A 17,628-nucleotide genomic window follows, 5' to 3' on the forward strand; every position below is an offset into this window, starting at 1 on the left:
GCAAACTAGTTGAAAAAGGAAAACCCTGTGTATCTTATCTTATAAGAGCTCCAAACAAACCAGTCTGTACTGTATACTCAGGGATAAAAGCGAGCTCCACAGCAGGGGGATTCGTAAATCCACTGAAACAGTACAAGGTATTGGCAAATCATTGTGTCGAAAAGGAGTTGCTGCTTGGGGCTGTAGGGAGACAGAAAAAAAAATAATAGGCAGGCATGACGGCAGATAAACATTTGTTGCACTTCAAAGCCTAGAAGAGAGAAGGACATCAGAGGAGTCGATTCTTTCAGGCAGTGTGGAGAAATACGCAGGGATCAACTAGATTAAAGGAGGCTCCAAAGTGAGCCATTGATTGTTTCATTTTGCTGGATTACTATCATCTGCAGTGGTGGAGGCTAATCTCTAATTTGTCTAATAACAAATCAACAACAAAGTGTTAAAGCAGTGTTCAGCTAAATGAAGCTCATGTACGTACCCTCAGTCTTTCTTTCTTAACACAGAACGCTTTCAGACTGAGCAGGGACAGAGAGGGAAAAAAAAGAAAGAGGAAAGAAAATATATTAGAATTGCACCATGTAGAGACAGATTTCTTTTTTGCTAGCATATGGGTGCACAATTGGGTCAGGAGATAAGCAAGCCCCTGTGGACCGTGGACAGATGCAATCCATCTCTGGCTGTGTTGATGTCCTCCCCCATCTTGTCTCTCTCACTGGCATGCAGCGATCAGACTATGACCTGTGGAGAAACAGCCATGCCTTTAGGATGCAGATGAGCGGAGAGGAGGATGCGTTCCTGACATCTGTTATCATTAGCTATCGTTAGGAGCCTGGCGAATATTGTTTTCATGAGAGGATGAGGCAGGGGTGAAAGAAAGCACTTGCTGGTTCAGTGAGGTGCATTGGAAAACCATTATTTTTTAGTGTTAAAGGTCATATGCTTCATTTCCACTGCTGATCATTTCCACTACTGATCTATAATTTTAGTTGCATATTAATGCATTAGCCTGTCATTATTTCTAATAGACTTTTGTGGTTTAATCAATAAAGCACAGATAATCAATATAGACGACCTTGTGAAGCAATAGAAGCATGAGTGCGTTTACATGCTTGTGGGTGTATGCATCTGCGCTTTTGTGTGCGCGTGTTAATGTGTGAATGTATCACATAAAAAATATGACTACGCTGTAAACTTTGTGCAGGTCAGCGATTCAACTGTAATGATGAGCCAGGTGTCTGTCCTTTGGCCAGCTGCCTGGAAATGGCATTAGATTAGACTGTCAGGCAGGGTGGAAGGTGGAGGGGTGTGAGTGGGGAAATACTGTGCTATGTTGAACAGACGTGGCAGGATTTTCATGAAACGCATCAGTCATGTCATTGGCATATGGCTCTGACCTAGTAGCAAAATCATTTCAGGATGAGAGCTGCATTATGACAAATGTCAATATGAAATATAGGAGGGAGCGTCATTTATCTATTATCCACTAACCAGCTTCTAAAGGGCTCTAAAGGGCAAAGTGCAGTTCTTTATTCTACATGTATGTGTGCCAACAGAGAAACCATTACAACACATTGGACTATGGCATCTTAAAGGACAGCTTCAAAATTTTTCAGGTGTGTCTTAGAACAATGTTCAGGAGCCCAAATGAACATTGAAAGAGTTTTTTTTCTCGCTGTAATCATTCCTCCTGATCGTACTGACCATTTGAATATCCTTTACTAAAATATGAGGGGCAAAAAAGTAAGTATTTTAAAATGTATTTAAAAGTTTATAAAGCTAATATGAAACTTCAGCTGTTCAAATCAGTCAGATAAATTGAACGTCTTTCAAAGTTACACATTAGTGCCAAAGTCCCTCTTTTTGTTACTATACTTCCACCGCCAGAGAAACACTGTCGGGGGAAACACAAAGAGGGAATTTTATACTAAAAAACACTAACTTTGGAAGATATCCACTTGATTTGATGAACTCAGACAGCTGAAGCATCATATTATCTTCAGATGAAATTTTATATACATTTTCCCACAGAACGAGGACTGTGGATTTTGTTCCCCATCACTTACATTGAAAGCACATTTAGAAGGGATCGTTTTAATGGTCAGTGTGAACAGGAAGAATGATTACAAGCAAGCAAAACCTCTTTAGTTGCAAATTGTTTTAGCTGAATAGTTTAAGAAGTAAAAATATCCAATATTTTACAAGAAAACTGCAACGATTAGAGACATTTTTTTTAAAAAAGAAACATGTATGAATTTTTTTTTCTAATTTCCTATCCTGTTCATCATCAACCCATCACATTTATCTTCCAGTTTCTTGGGGGATCCTGACCATCTAGTTAGTAGACTACTTTATAGACTATACTAATAATATAACAGCATTATAATATTTGTATATATTATTATGACAGCGTTACTAGAGGAGATGTGATAATCCTTTGACCTTGTGAATATGAGCCAGTGACATATATTAGATGAGGGAATATACCTCTATTCTACACTTTAATAATATATCTGCTTATATCGGCAGCAACTGGACTTATTAGTGAATCTGTGTGGTGATTTGATGTGAGCTCATGAGACAGATCAGCACCCATCATCCGGATTAAAACATATAAGGTCTTTACACCCATCCAGGACAGCCACCTAATGCTTAGCAAATAATTCCCCAATCAGCACAATAACATGCACGCTATATAGTCACACACATACACACATACAGAGAAAGGTCCCAGAGAAAAACATCTGTCACTTCAGTAGTCTGCTTATCTGGCCCTGCCATGTCAGTGCTCTCCCATGTGGGCACAAAGGCAGCAGAGGTGTTTTATGTTCTGCAGATGAGTTTTCTGCTAGCCACATTGCCTTAGCCTCAACGCTTTTCAAACACTGAGAGAGCCGGGAGTGGCGATAACCACGGTCTTCTTCTGCCTTTCTGTAAAACACAGACAAAAGACATGCCATTGGAGGTAATTAATGGTTTGTGTGATACACTCACACAACCACACACAAACAAGATTTGGCTTGATTGGTCTGACCACCTCCACACAGAGACACTCCCTCCCACACTTTCCCCTCCCGCCCCCACACCTTCCAAAACGAACCCCTTGAAGCCACCCAGCCACCTCCTTTCCCTCCTCCCCCCCCTCCTTTCTCCCTCTCACACTCTGTGGTCTGAGCTGCATGCTCACTGTCCCGAAACATGATGAACCGTTCACCCCTATGGGAATTTCTCCTCCCAGCTAGCTAGCGTCAGCTACATCTGTGTCTGTCAGCCAGAGTAGATGCAACGGCAGCAGCAGTGGCAGTAGCAGTGACTTGGCTCAGGCGTCAGGCAGCCTCTCAGTGACATTCTGCTTCAACTTGACTGAGAGGCAGCACAGTTCAGCCGTCTCAGCTCAGACTGGGAGGAAAAGTTCTCTCCTGTCTTCTTTCTTTGGCTCATGAGCTGATTCTTCTCATTTATAAATGACTGAAGAAGGATGCCGTGCAACTTGAGGATACTTTTCTCATCTGGACACACCATTGCTGTTTTAGATGGCTGAGGGTAACGTGATGCTGTACTCTGCGCTTCTTGAGCAGGGATGACCGAAGCCTCCTGGTGTCCACCCTCCTCCTGTTCTTCGTCCTCTTTCTCCTCTGCCTTCTCCTTTGCCTCTGTGCTCACACTTTTTCCTCCGGACCCCTCTGGCATGCAAGGGTCAAGTCAGCAGGATTTCTCATCCACCTCAATCCTCTCTCCAACTGTGTTATGATCCTGTTCCTCAGTGCCACACTTGACCTGAAGGCTTCCCAGGCAAAACAAAGGGATTAACTATGAACTTTGCTCTCACCAGGAGACACAGTCTGCCCTTAAACAGAAGACTGTGAGATCTGATGAAAGTGAGCTGTGAGTATGTATGTCTTTTTTTTTTTTTTAAAACATCGGTGGCTTGTTTCACAGTCTCTAGAGAATCATAAGTCATTGAATATGCACTTTCAGTATTTATGTACAAAGGCATGACCTGAATTTGAGGGGAAATAGCATCATGTGTGCACAAGTGCATGTCTGAGAGGTCTCAGCATGTATTTTTAATGTTGCCTTTTACCTTAATGAAAGCAACAGAGGCTGTGCTCCCGGAAAGATGCGTGTGCATCTGTTCTTTTTGGAAGACTTGCTGTATAGAAAAGTGCCATCCATCAGTTGCACATGTAACAGTTTGGTCACATATCAGGTACATTTTAAAGCTCATTTATTATTGCTGAATAACTTGAAGAAATGTGCATTTCCTTTGGCTGTAAGTCAGTAAACCACTTGCCTCTTCAAATGCTCGCATATCTATTTTTGACTCTGTTCTATGTCTCACGTAAGTCTTAATCTCAGATTCACATCTGCCTTGATTACATTCATCCATCTTCCACATTTTTCTGCGACCACTCCTTACCTGTCACTAGTAGACACAATTTTATTCTACAATCATATTTTCTCCACAGCCTGTCTCCCTTCTACTCTTTCTATCTCCTTTTAGAATTGTATTTAAAATTTGTGATAATAGCATTCTTGTTTCTACTGCACTGTGCTAAAATTCACCAACATACACACACACACACACACACACACACACACACACCAAAACTATATTTTTCTTCAAAGGCTGAAGTGGAAGGCTCTCACCCCCCCCCCCCCCCCCCCCCCTCGATTAAGTGGAAATGACAAAACAGGGAAGGATTAAGCAGCGAAGCGTGATTTTAACGAGTCCATCCAGTCCCCACAGATCTTTTGTGGTGTTGCAACAAACGCATAAAGGTGCAGATGCACTTAAAAATCCTGGAAGTTGTTGCCACAGAACAGTAATGGTTTGGTGGGTTTGGAAAAAGTCGTGACTAGATTGTAGACCAATTTACCACAAGACCCTTTTGTACAGCAACATTAAATTGCATTCTTTCATGAGACCTGGGCTCATTTTCTTCTAATTTCATACATATGGTCAGGGAAGGCAGATGTTGAGCATTGGGGAGGAAAAGAGAATAACTTGAATACACAGATATGTGCATTCTTTTGTGTTCCCTCAACCATGCATGTATGCTTAACTTATACCATTTGTTGAAAATTAATATTCGAACAGTAATGAGGCTATTCAAACTAATATCTCTGTTTTTGTACACAAATGTAACAGGATAGAAAATAATGGGCTTGTTATGTGCTGGGATCAGACAACCTAGAGGCACAAACACAGACAGACACAGGCTGGTATTTAGAAACCTCTTCACACGAGAACACAAATGAGCCAAACCAGATCATTATCTGAAAATGGGGCATTAATGAAATGTTCTTATAAAGTGGAGCTCCTAGAGGCATTAAATATTATCATTTTATTCCCTTTAGCAGTTGCCAAAACCATTGTGGTGTCCATTAGGAGATCATAACATTCCTCTAATTCTCATATTCATAATTTCTCATCAAAGCAGAGATGGAATTTAAGTTTGTTCTGTTTTAAATCAAAGTGAAGAAAACGTCAGGCAGTGAATAAACAAAAAAAGGAGACATAAGACAGTGTTTCCCCTAGGTTGAGTGGTTTCACATTTCTCTATTTCTCTGTTCGTCAGGTAAGGCTAGCCCATTGTTGCTAATTTCGGGGCTAACCCCCTTCATTTTTCCAGCAGTTGGGGAAATAACAGATGTGACTTTTCTTGGTCTTGACAAGCTGCAGCATTTATTAACTGACACACTGTAGTCTGTACTGTACATTTACTAACAGATTGACAACTTTCTGCTAACCTTTACCTCTTCTCCGCTTGCATTCACCATTCACCGTCACTTTTCTGACGCTCGCACTCTTGCTTAACCGCTCACTTGCTTACGCACTGCCCTATTCCTTAAAAGGAGTTACGCTACCTCGAGTTTCCCAGGCAATGACACAGACGTTGACTCACGTTTCGGAACAGCGCTGCTCAGAGGCTCCCAAACGATGATTTCCGAATGAATGGATATTTGGCCTTATTTTTGGCATTTAAAAAAATATTTTTCGGCCTGGCGGGGGTTCTCATTGGCCTGGTGGCCTGCCAGGCCTGTACTATTATAGGGGAAACACTGTAAAAGAATACACATTCTTAAGTTGTTATATCTATACTTAACTCTGTCCTAATACATTCCTTCTTGATTGATATGATTGTATTCCAACCTTGGCTACCAACATAGACATACTGATGAATATTTCATATTGCATGTTTTGAAACTGCTCTAAAACGTCTCCTACATAGGAACATTTTTAATCTGCTTTCTTTCATCTGCACTGACCAATAGGCTATGCAGAATGATTCAAGCATTTCTTAGGTGCTCTTCCTGAAGACCACATACTGTGTGCAGAAATCTCAACCATGGGTCAGTGGGCTGACTACAGGATGCACAAACCATTGTGCCAAAGACCTCTGGGCTGATTTGCGCATCATACACACTCCCCACGCAGACACACATGGTGTCCTTTGCCTCCTTTGCTTTGACTCGCCTTTCTTTTTCTCTCCCCTTCTTCTTCTGTTGGTCTCTCATCTTCTGTCCTTTCTTTCACAAATGCCACATACACGCTTTGCGCTCTCTTGTTTCTGCTGTGCAGCACAGTTGTGCTGCAACCAAAGGTTATGTATGACTGGGAGGGCGAGTGGGGGCCAGTGCATGGAGCTACAGCACAGAGCACTGATGGCCAGGTGCCAGAGGACCTGCAGGAATCCACCCCTCAACATGTCCGCCTCTGCACTCAGTACAGAGGTTCAGGACGGATTTGAGCTACCTAGTCTGTCCTCTCTTACACATTGGGCACTGTTAATCACTGGATCAATGGCCATTAATTATGCATTCAGAGCTAACATATTTCAGGAGGCAGTCTGATACGCTAAGGATGTATATGTGATTTGGTTTTCTTGGCAGAGTTAGAGCAAGACTTCTTTGCACCACTGTTTGGCACTGATTCATGTTAATGACCTCTGGGTATAATCTCATACACTGAATCACCAAGTCACAAATACAGGAATTATTCTACCAAAAGATCTGCAGCAGTGTCTTTGTTTTTCAAGCCTTCCCTTTTTTTCCTGACCAGACAGTCATGAAGCTCTTCCTCTCTGTGCGTCACATTTGATACCAAACTGCATCCATAAAAAGTCCAAAAAACAGGCCACAACACACTATATTCGCTATTTATAGTATCCATATTTACCCCACACTCTGAGTTCTGAGTGTACCATTAAAGGACTTCCTGCTTCGATTTAGAAGCTATTAGCGGGCTTGACTTGTTCTACCTCTTGGGGTCAAGAGGTAGAACAAGACTATTCTTTATGTGTGTGTGTGTGTGTGTGTGTGCGTGTGTGTTTGTGTAGGCTTAGCATCACAACAGTCATTGGTCAGTCAGGAATATGAATATCCTTGTTTCCTGAATGTAGTACCTGTCATTAATTTATTCTTTCTGTAGCATCATAATCAGTGATGGCTCAGCCTGTCCACTTTTTGTAAAGACTCTATCATATGACCTGATGTATTGGCTACATTATTCTACACTAGCTTCAAGGAAAGTGTGTCTGCAGCGTAAAATAAGTCATAGAAGGCAACAAAATAGAAGGGAATACACTAGAAAATAGTATGAAGGCTTTGACGTAGCAAGAACATTCTTGCTCTCTGAGACTTAGAGTCTACAGCCATTCTGTGAAGCTGACACTATGGTGCTTTGAACTAAATGCTAAAATCAGCATGCTAACCTACTCACAATGACAATGCTAACACCCTGATGTTTAGCAGGTATAATGCTGTACCATTTTCACCATCTTATGTTAGCATGCAAACATTTGCTAATTACTGTAACACTAAACGCATTGCACAATACAGCTGAGCAGATGGAAATGTAATTTGGTCATAAACCAAAATATCGCACACATTAGAATATTGACCTGATGATAGCACAGGATGAAAAGTTAGGGGATAACCAAAGTCATTACATTTCATCCTAAGGGGGGCATGGATTTGTGGTGATCCATTCCAATAGTTTTTGAGACATTTCACTAAAAAACACAAATGTCATACTGCTGGTGGTGTTAAAAAAAATCGGGGAAATCTTAAGGTGCTATTTTACCTCATTACAAGAATTCTGCAGACTGATTCATGGCACCATCTACAATAAACAGTCTAATGATGTGGGGATTTGAGTGATGTGATATGAAATGCCATTCTATAATAAGATGAGGGACAATCCAAGCTGCTCCTGCAGGAGGACCCCCACAGTGACTGGAATGTTATTTGTGTGGGCCTCAGGTTGCCGCTGGCACTCCTGCTTATCTGGCACTGTCGAAAGAATGCCAATGCACAAGGAAGTTATTTCTCAAGTACGGGGTAGTGATTGCGTCCAAAGCATTGCATTGTAGCCAAGAACTGTGATACATTTCCCAAACGAGGTGCTCTCCAGGTGAGAGGGCAGTTAAGAGAGACCGTGTGAAAGAAAGAGGCAGAATCCACCAATTTTCTTTTAGGTGTAGAAATGTGTTTTGAGGAAGTGGGAGACATGCACATGTGTGGCAGCACGTCCACACCCATTTGCCAGCTCTGGCTGATGGCCTTAAGCTTCAATTGCTGCTACCCACATGGAGGATTTTCTCTGTGGAGGTGATCTGCCCCTGAATTCACTGTTGCTCCGAAGTGATAGCATCAGAGAGTCTGTGCCTCCCTGATGGTGGATTTATGCCACTGCTGTCATACCAGCCATTTTCAATACTAAGTAATAATACTGGAGAATTGGAAAAATAGAATTTTAGAGCTTGGAAGGTCATACGCAGGACAGAGATTATGGGTTGTCATGGTACTCAAAGCAGAGCAAGTGGCATGGCTGACAATACATGCCATATAGTGCCCTGCTGGCTGAGGTATTTTCTGAGTGTCCTCTCTGAAACCTGGAAGAAGGGAGTGATAACATATTATCTCAACTGGAAAAGTATGACACAGAGATTAGCCTTATGCCCAAATATTGTATAGCCTGAGTGGGTAAAAGGCTGCTTTACTCTCAGTTTTGATTGAACTCTGGCATATGGGTAGATAGAACACTGAACATAATTGTTTGCATATGCCAACCTTCAAGGCAAGAGCAAAACCAAATGGCACTACAATGCATTTGATGATCATGAAAAGCAAGTCATAGACTTTTCCATTTAGAACACACAAAACCAGGATGGCATGGGTAGACCCTCACCCACTATTGATTGTAGCGCTAAATACCTACTTGTAACCTGTGGGTTAGTGGACCCAGTGTACTGTGAGCCTCCATATGCAGAGGGCCTGTGCTGCCCTCCACTGGTGCAGGGGGTGCTTACGTGTGAATCTAAGTTTATTATTACAGGAGACTCTATCCACAGCAATAAACATGGATGTGATTTAATTGTTCATAGCAAAACTGTGGTGCTTGAGCACTGAGCGATAATAATAGAAAAAGGAACTTTGAATCAGGATCTGCTTATATTCTAGGGGGCTTTCTTATGCAGGATCTTCCTGTCATACAGGTGTCATACTATCACACTGATGGGGTTTACATGAAATTCTGTGATTGTGCATTGGAAAACACAAAAAGTTAGAACTCCAGAATACGATAGTGTTTGAATGGCTCCATAGAGTAATGTGCTTCAGATAAGGGAGTATATTGCAGAATTAGGGAACTGCAGATGCTCTCCACACAGCAAATGTTTGCTTATTTGATTATTTCAGTGTCATCCCTCTTAAAAATGAATCATACACTGCAGAAATAGGAATTTGACTCATGGCTGGCAAATTAGCTGGCAGTGAGTTTGAAATGTAGGCAGATATTTGTAAGTTTCATCAACCTCAAAGCTGGACACAGATTGCAGCTGTCATTCTTTATACTTTCTACAAATTTCATGGCTGAATTTACAGTTTGGCTCCATGAGAGTGCACCAGAGTTGGTTTCCACTAACACTGTACAGGGCTTATATCCAGACGTCATCTTGGTTTCTTCTAACGGTATTTCTGCATACAATTTGTGAATTATCTTGTCACATTTGATTTATACTGATAAAGAGAACAGACATTTTGCTAGTCTGCCATTACTATTTCATTTTATTAGTACTTGTGATTGCTATTATATAGCCGGTTTGTGATCAAGAGGTTGAAATGTTCACACAGGTTATGCTTGGCTAAGGAGAATGTATTTCAATAATTGGTTGGATGCATATTATATTATATAGTGACCATAATAACCTGTCATGGATTCTCATTTGATTTATCTATCCTCCAGGTAATTCTTTACCTGCCAACAATCCAAAAACATGCAGGTCAGATGACCTGGAAATTGCTAGGTGTGGATGGTGTGAGCTGGTTTAAACTGTATAAGTGTAAATGTGACTGTGAATACATTTTTCTGTCTGTTAACTCTGCCAAAACTCTATTTTCAAGCTTATGTATGGATCCTATAAGTGTGTACAGAAAATGGATGTATCAGTCCTCTCAGTGTTCCTAAACAGATAGATTAATCAAAGCACATACATTTCAAATAATGCTGCATTAACACACTTGTGACATTTTTAATAGTTGGATTTAGAATAAAGGCCATTTGATACATTTAATACTGCAGCAATGTCATTAAAACAAAAGACAAGGTGTCAAGTACTTATCAACAATCACAGTTTACACACATATTTTTTAAGACAAGAACACCAAATGCTTTAAAGCTGCTAAGCAAATATAACATGCTGTTGGGGCTGTGTAAACCCATGTACAGTAGGTAGAAGCGGATAGTTCAAACAAGGACCAAAATAACAGTCAACACCATTTTTTGACATATTTTCAAGATTGTCTTACTGAACTATACACTGAGTTTATGCACTATTACTATGACTGGACAGACATAGAGCAAGGAATAAAATTATGCAATGACCTGGATTTTTGAAATGTGCCACAGATGTTTGCAAAGATTGCCTAAAATGCTCCATATGGGTATACTCACACAAGCTTGATATAATTGTGTGAACTGCGTGAGGACATTTGCTTTTTTTTCATTGATACAACTGACAACTTTCTATGTTTTTCACTAAAGTGAACTGAGTGCTGTTGTCTGTGAGGGTTAAATGACACATTGATGTTTTACATTCCTAGGTGACTTGAAAATTTTATGTAAATTATTAATCATATTAAGCTTGTATATTATCACTCAACATGAGTGTCAAGCAAAGTGTGAATTTTTGATGCTGAACATTTTGAAATGGCGCCATCTCGTGGCTGATGAATGGAACTTTTTTGCAGAGATAAATAATTTGACCTTTTCTTTCTTTTCTTTCCAGGAGATTTTCCTGAAAATGAAAAATACAAACATTCTTGTCATGGTGGGATGCCAGTAAACTCAAGACCATGGAAGGAGAAATCACACTAAACTCCACTGTAAATACCAGTACAATGGACATAAATCTGGTCACCCACAGTCTCTGGGAGGTCATCACCATTGCGACTGTGTCAGCTATAGTCAGCCTCATCACCATTGTGGGGAATGTTCTGGTAATGCTCTCCTTCAAAGTAAACAGCCAATTGAAGACAGTGAACAATTACTACCTGCTGAGTCTGGCAGCTGCAGACCTCATCATTGGTGTTTTCTCCATGAATCTGTATACCTCTTATATACTGATGGGCTACTGGGCCTTAGGAAACCTTGCCTGTGATCTTTGGTTGGCGGTGGACTATGTAGCTAGTAATGCCTCCGTCATGAACCTGTTGGTGATCAGTTTTGACAGATATTTCTCCATCACCAGGCCTCTGACCTACAGGGCCAAACGAACTCCCAAACGAGCTGGGATCATGATAGGTTTGGCATGGCTGGTGTCTCTTATTCTGTGGGCACCACCTATCCTCTGCTGGCAATACTTTATAGGAAAAAGAACTGTTCCTGAGAGACAATGCCAGATTCAGTTTTTCTCTGAACCTGTGATAACCTTTGGGACTGCGATCGCAGCCTTTTATATCCCTGTGTCAGTCATGACAATCTTATATTGTCGAATCTACAAGGAGACAGAAAAGAGGACCAAAGATTTGGCGGAGCTTCAAGGGATTAACTATGCCACGGACACAGGGGTCATCCAGCCTCAGAAGACCATTATCAGATCCTGTTTTAGCTGTAAACTAAGGTCAACTTCACATGACAGGAATCAAGCCTCTTGGTCATCCTCAAGCAGGAGCAATGCTGTCAAGTCAGCAGCCACCACCAATGATGAGTGGTCCAAAGCTGGTCAGCTGACCACCTTCAACAGTTACGCCTCCTCAGAGGACGAGGACAAGCCCGTGTCTCCGGGGGCCTTCCAGCCCTCCTTCAGGAATCAGGTTTGTGAGACCAGCAAGAGTGGAGTAGGAAGCGAGAGTGAGCAACTCAGCAGCTACGAAGATGACAGTTTCTTTCAGACACCACCCAAAAGCAATTCTCAGAAGAGCAGTAAGTGTGTGTCCTACAAGTTCAAGCCTGTGGCCAAAGACGCTCATGTGGAGCACCAGGGCAAAAACGGAGACACCAAAATGGCGTCCTCGACATTCTCCTCGGCCGAGTCCATGAGTGTCCCATCCACCTCCTCAACATCTAAGCCCATAGACGTCACGCTGAAGAACCAGATCACCAAGAGGAAGAGGATGGTGCTGATCAAGGAGAGGAAGGCAGCTCAGACACTCAGTGCTATCTTGCTAGCCTTCATCCTGACATGGACACCTTATAACATCATGGTACTTATTTCCACCTTCTGTTCAGACTGCATTCCCCTTTCACTCTGGCACCTGGGCTACTGGCTGTGCTACGTCAACAGCACCGTCAATCCCATGTGCTACGCCCTTTGCAACAAGACTTTTCAAAAGACCTTCCGCATGCTCTTGCTTTGCCAGTGGAAGAAGAAAAGGATTGAGGAGAAACTATACTGGTATGGACAAAACCCAATGGTCAACTCCAAACTTACATGAACTTTTTTTTTTTAAGATGGTGTACGATGATGGCTGTAAATGTTTGTAATGATAATCTTGGATTTCTGAACTTGAATTCTACATAATAGGTGATATTAAAAGTAATCAGCTGGTACAATTTAAATAGTGTGCTCATGAATCAGTAGGTCTGCTATATTGTTTGTTAATGACTGCTCAAACTACAGAAATGGAGGAGCATCAAAGTCCCAATATAATCAGTGACACTGTATATAGATTCTAAAACATTAGAAATGCAAGCATTTTCCCCAAAGTTGATGCTCTCATGTACAAAATACCATAGATTAACATACAGATTATTTCATATTGTACTGTGTTTGTATTCAAGATGCACATTTTGATATCTGGAGACCATGATAAATTTGTTCCAATCTAATAATTTACACTGTATATTGGTTTAAAAGTGTGACAACTTGCCAGTGTCCTTCCCAAGTTGATGCTCTTACACACAAATTGTCACAACATGTGCAGATATGTTTTATTCTGATTATTGTGTTTGTATTGAGGATGCACATTTTGGAACTGCTATTTTATTTTAAAGGGCTAATACAGTAAGTGTCGTCCTGATGTCAGAATCTGCTTGCTAAGTCAAGATTGTAACTTGATGATAATCGAAGCCTTTTCACATGTGCCATTGCCATTTGTCAGATTAACAGACATAAATTCAGCTTATCACGTTATTTTTTTCCTGCCATTTCTGTGCTGCTAAATGCAATTGAAAATAAAAAGTAATGCTACTGTTAATTATATTACAGGCATTGATAAATGACCCGGAATGAAACCTACTGGTTAAAGGTTCAAATACAGACTGAAAGACATGGTAGTCATTTTACTCAAACTACATGATAAACTTGCTAAACAATGTCTGTGTTTACAAGGGGAATGGCTTGGATGACTTAAGAGCACACATTGTCTATTATAATCTGTTTATTAATCTTCATCCTCAGGACATTCTCTTTTTCTTCGAGCATTAAAATACAGTATTTGTTTTTTTCTGAATTGCTGTAGCTAAAATCAGTATGCCATCATATCTTCACTGTATTTCTGGCAAACTTGTAATGTACTGTGGCAAAGCAAAAATACTGTTTGTTTGTGAAATGTTTGTTTTGAAATTCTGTAAGCATTGGATGGGAGATATTTTCCATGTGTCATAAGCTATAATGTCATGAAACACTTTGTAACTGTGATAAAACTGAAATCTGCACTTGCAATTTGGGAAATGAAAGAGACCCTTTGCTTCAAGTATATTGATTGAAACAAAGCTAGAGCTAAAAAGTACTGGATTTTTATACTGTGTTTCAAGGTCGTGATTTTTTTGTTTGTTATCTTCAGTATTTTGTGATCATGTCCATGCATTTCTGAATAAAATGTGGTGAATTGAATGTCAAGCATAATGGCTATTAGGAGTAAATCACTGATCCTGAAAAAATGCTGTCCTCATAGCTCATCCTTCTTGCAGTCTCCAGTGGGAATCAGTTTAACTGTGTCTGAAGGTCTAACCATCATCCATGCATACTTGCACAGTCGCTCCTTGTTGCAGTCCTTTTGCCAGTAGATGACATTCCTGCGATTCAGATTGGCACCAGCACAGGCGTCATACCACCAGCCACCTCCTGCCACCCCCTGGAACTCAAGCTTGGCGCAATTCTGGAAGTAGTTGTCATTGTCTCTATCTTTAGTGGTGAATTTTTGGTTGTCATGTAGGTAGTTCTCTGTGTCCAGGGTCAAGGCATCCACGGCGGTGCCCTGGAATAATCCCAGCCTCAGCCTGTATGCTGATGCTTCATCCTCCACCAGAAAAGGGTCATACTCCCCCATCTTGGTGATGGCGTCTCTGTCTACTAGTTTTACTCCCAGTTTGTAGCGGCCAGGCCCACGGGTGAGCTGATGAAGGTATTCGTTCCCAAGCCAGTGATCACCAGTGACACCCCCAAAGCCATGCTTGTACTCAGCCCAGGTACGGTCAAAATTCACACTGCTGTTGACGGTGATATGCTGCACAATGGTCCATCCACCCTCCTGCATGGCACAGTAGGCCACAATAGGGGAGTCACCTGGTTGAATCAGGTACACACCGTCTCTGGCCTGGCCTGAAGAGGTCATCAGCATTTCATGGCAGTCTCTGGGAAGCACTGTTGGGCAAATTAACATATCAGTCATAACTGTGAATTAGTGAAAGGTAATTACACTCATTTATTCAACCTGTCAATCCTGATAAAACAACATAAAAAAATCCTATCCATTTGATGACACTACAGTGAGGTTTCACACCTCTAAGCAGATACTTTGATAATACAAACTAAAATGGAAAACACAAATAAGTACAATGAGACCATTTTACCTGTTTTTTGTTGTTGAAATAATGACATACAGTATGTTAAAAGGCCACTGATTTTACATGTCAAAGTCAAAGTGTACTTATCATGAGTAGTAAAGCTCTTGTATGTAAACATTTGTATAATGTCTTATGTGGCTCCGGAGTATCATTGTCAAGTCTGGAAAAATAACCCAGATGATGTCATAGTGATGTCATCAGGGTTATTTACACACAAATTTATAGCAGAAAGTCGGCTTAACCAACGAGCGATGTGGAGTTAAAGGTCCAGTGTGTAGAATTTAGTGGCATCTAGCGGTGAGCTTGCAGATTGCAACCAACTGAATATCCCTCCCCTCATCCTCCCCTTCGAAGCGTGTAGGAGAACAAAAAACGCGAAAGGTCCTTTCTAGATCTACAGTAGTCCATAAGATCTAGATCTTATGGACTACTGTAGAAACATGGCAGTGCAACATGGCGGCATCCATGGAAGAGGACACGTTCCCTATGTAGATATAAAGGGCTCATTTAAGGTAACAAAAACACAATGATTTTTATTTTCAGGTGATCATACACTAATTAAAACACACTTATGAATATTATATTCCATTTCTGCCAAGTCCGTTCCGCTAGATGCCACTAAATTCTACACATTGGACCTTTAAAAGGTGTGGGTATTTACAAAGGGAGGTAGGGTCTAATACATGGGCGCTTTCTTGTTGCATCATGGGAAGTGTTAGTTCTAAAAGTCAGGATATTTCATCCTGAATGGATTGTGATCTTTCTTTTTTCTTTTTCCTGACACCAGTCTCTCAACTGTCCCCTTACTTTATGGAAGTGCTAAATCACTGAACTTTTACCAAATAAATTTCTTTACATAATCATGTTTACAGCTAGAACATAAAATATTCAGTCCATTAACTTTGCATTTTAATTAAGTCATTTTAAAGTAACAAGAAATTTTGTCTATTCAAATTAAATCATGGAGTGATTATAAACCACCATTAATATAATGATGGTGCAGAGTTGCAGACAAAAGTCAAACCTGTCATGTTTTTGCTCGTCAGGAATTACTCATTACAGTACATTGATGGGAGCAGCATGCCAACACAGTTTCTCAATAGCTCCCAGGTAAACATGGTAAAACCTTGAGCAATTGCCAGACTTTTACAACTATTTTTCTGACAAATTATCTTACAAAGAATAACTTACCAGGACATAACACTTATCATTAATGAGTCACTAAGCAATTTAGGTGTAGACTGGAATTTGACCCACACCCACAGGAGAATCCACACAGATCATCGGAGATAGAGTAACACAGCACTTAAAAGCAATCACAGGGCTGTCACACACAAATACACACAGGTACACTTTATCATCATCAGCCAAAGTTTGAAAAATTCTCCACAAGAAGCATTTAGCTTCACCAACAAATGCAAACATAACATATAATTGTGAAAAATGAAAGACTTGCATAGATATACCTCTCATTCCACGATTCAGGACCAGATTGTGCTCATGTTGGGGAAGGAGATTCAGGTTCTCTGCTTGGAGATGCTCCATGTCAACTCCAGCCAGACTAAGCAGCAGCAGGAGCCCTGCTAGCAGCCCGCGTTTCAAACACCTCATCCTTAACCTTCCCCTGCTGACAAATCAAAAGTGTTTGGCAAATAACACAACAATCCTCTTTTAAATTCAGCAAACTTAATGAGAAAAACACACAACAAAACTGTTAAGCAAGAGAAAAAATAAATGAAGGTGTCTTGAAAAATAAAATGAATGACCTTACCTTCAGTGGAGTCACCTGTATGAGGCGACAGAGAGTAAAAATATGTTGTTTTCTGTACTCAAATCTTCTCTCACGCTCCTACTGTATTACTCCACGCTGACTGAATGACAAGCACTTGAATGCAAACAAGGCTGTCGACTGCTGAGTTCATGGTCAGAGTTCACCGAATTGCAGGTCCATTCACACAGCGTCTCCTGCCCAATCACAGCTGGACTTCAGCCTCAGGTTCACATCACAATGTGAGACACCAACCCTCCATTTATCTGTGTCAAGTGAGATAAACCCACGTGTAAATAGGGAGATATGAGCCATGCAAACCCATATCTCTCCATAACTTCAATCACTTCAAGTGAATGAGGCTGAAGTCCAGCTGAGATTCAATCATAGTGGTTCAACTTAAATCTGCTGCTGGTGATCTGACAGCTCAACGCAGCTGTAATTCTACTTGAGGTAAAGTACAGTGTTGAGTTAAAGTACAATAATTCCATTGAAGATGTGCATTTGAAGTTTGCATGAATTCAAAGAAACATATCAGTGCTGTCTCCTCACACAGAGGAAGGGGATTACA

General features: G+C 40.9%; 2 protein-coding genes across 6 annotated transcripts in view; one reads left to right on the top strand and one right to left on the bottom strand.

Annotated features, from left to right (window-relative positions):
* Positions 1-12,953, top strand: part of chrm5a (cholinergic receptor, muscarinic 5a) — a 30,582-nt gene extending 17,629 nt beyond the window's left edge. For 3 of the 4 annotated variants that reach the window (XM_044374743.1, XM_044374745.1, XM_044374744.1), the window contains one exon: positions 11,289-12,953. In XM_044374743.1, coding sequence (XP_044230678.1) covers positions 11,356-12,936 — 1,581 coding nt within the window. In that variant the 5' untranslated portion in view covers positions 11,289-11,355 and the 3' untranslated portion in view covers positions 12,937-12,953. Of the gene's footprint in view, positions 1-3,390; positions 3,880-11,288 lie in introns of those variants that run through there. The other variant, XM_044374746.1, reaches the window with a different exon arrangement.
* Positions 12,954-14,181: 1,228 nt separating this feature from the next.
* zgc:194887 (uncharacterized protein LOC571819 homolog) lies at positions 14,182-17,587 on the bottom strand. Of its 2 annotated transcripts, none has more exons than XM_044374752.1 (3): positions 17,061-17,587; positions 16,756-16,913; positions 14,182-15,086 (listed from the first exon to the last, which is right to left on the bottom strand). In XM_044374752.1, exons 2-3 carry the CDS (start codon positions 16,898-16,900, stop codon positions 14,392-14,394), a joined length of 840 nt encoding a protein of 279 aa, XP_044230687.1. In that variant the 5' UTR covers positions 16,901-16,913; positions 17,061-17,587; the 3' UTR covers positions 14,182-14,391. The 2 variants fall into 2 exon arrangements, with proteins under 2 accessions (XP_044230687.1, XP_044230686.1); XM_044374751.1 differs by having other exon boundaries at positions 16,756-16,916.
* Positions 17,588-17,628: the final 41 nt, after the last annotated feature.

The sequence above is a fragment of the Thunnus albacares genome, chromosome 15, assembly GCF_914725855.1.
Source record: "Thunnus albacares chromosome 15, fThuAlb1.1, whole genome shotgun sequence".
NCBI lineage: Eukaryota > Metazoa > Chordata > Actinopteri > Scombriformes > Scombridae > Thunnus > Thunnus albacares.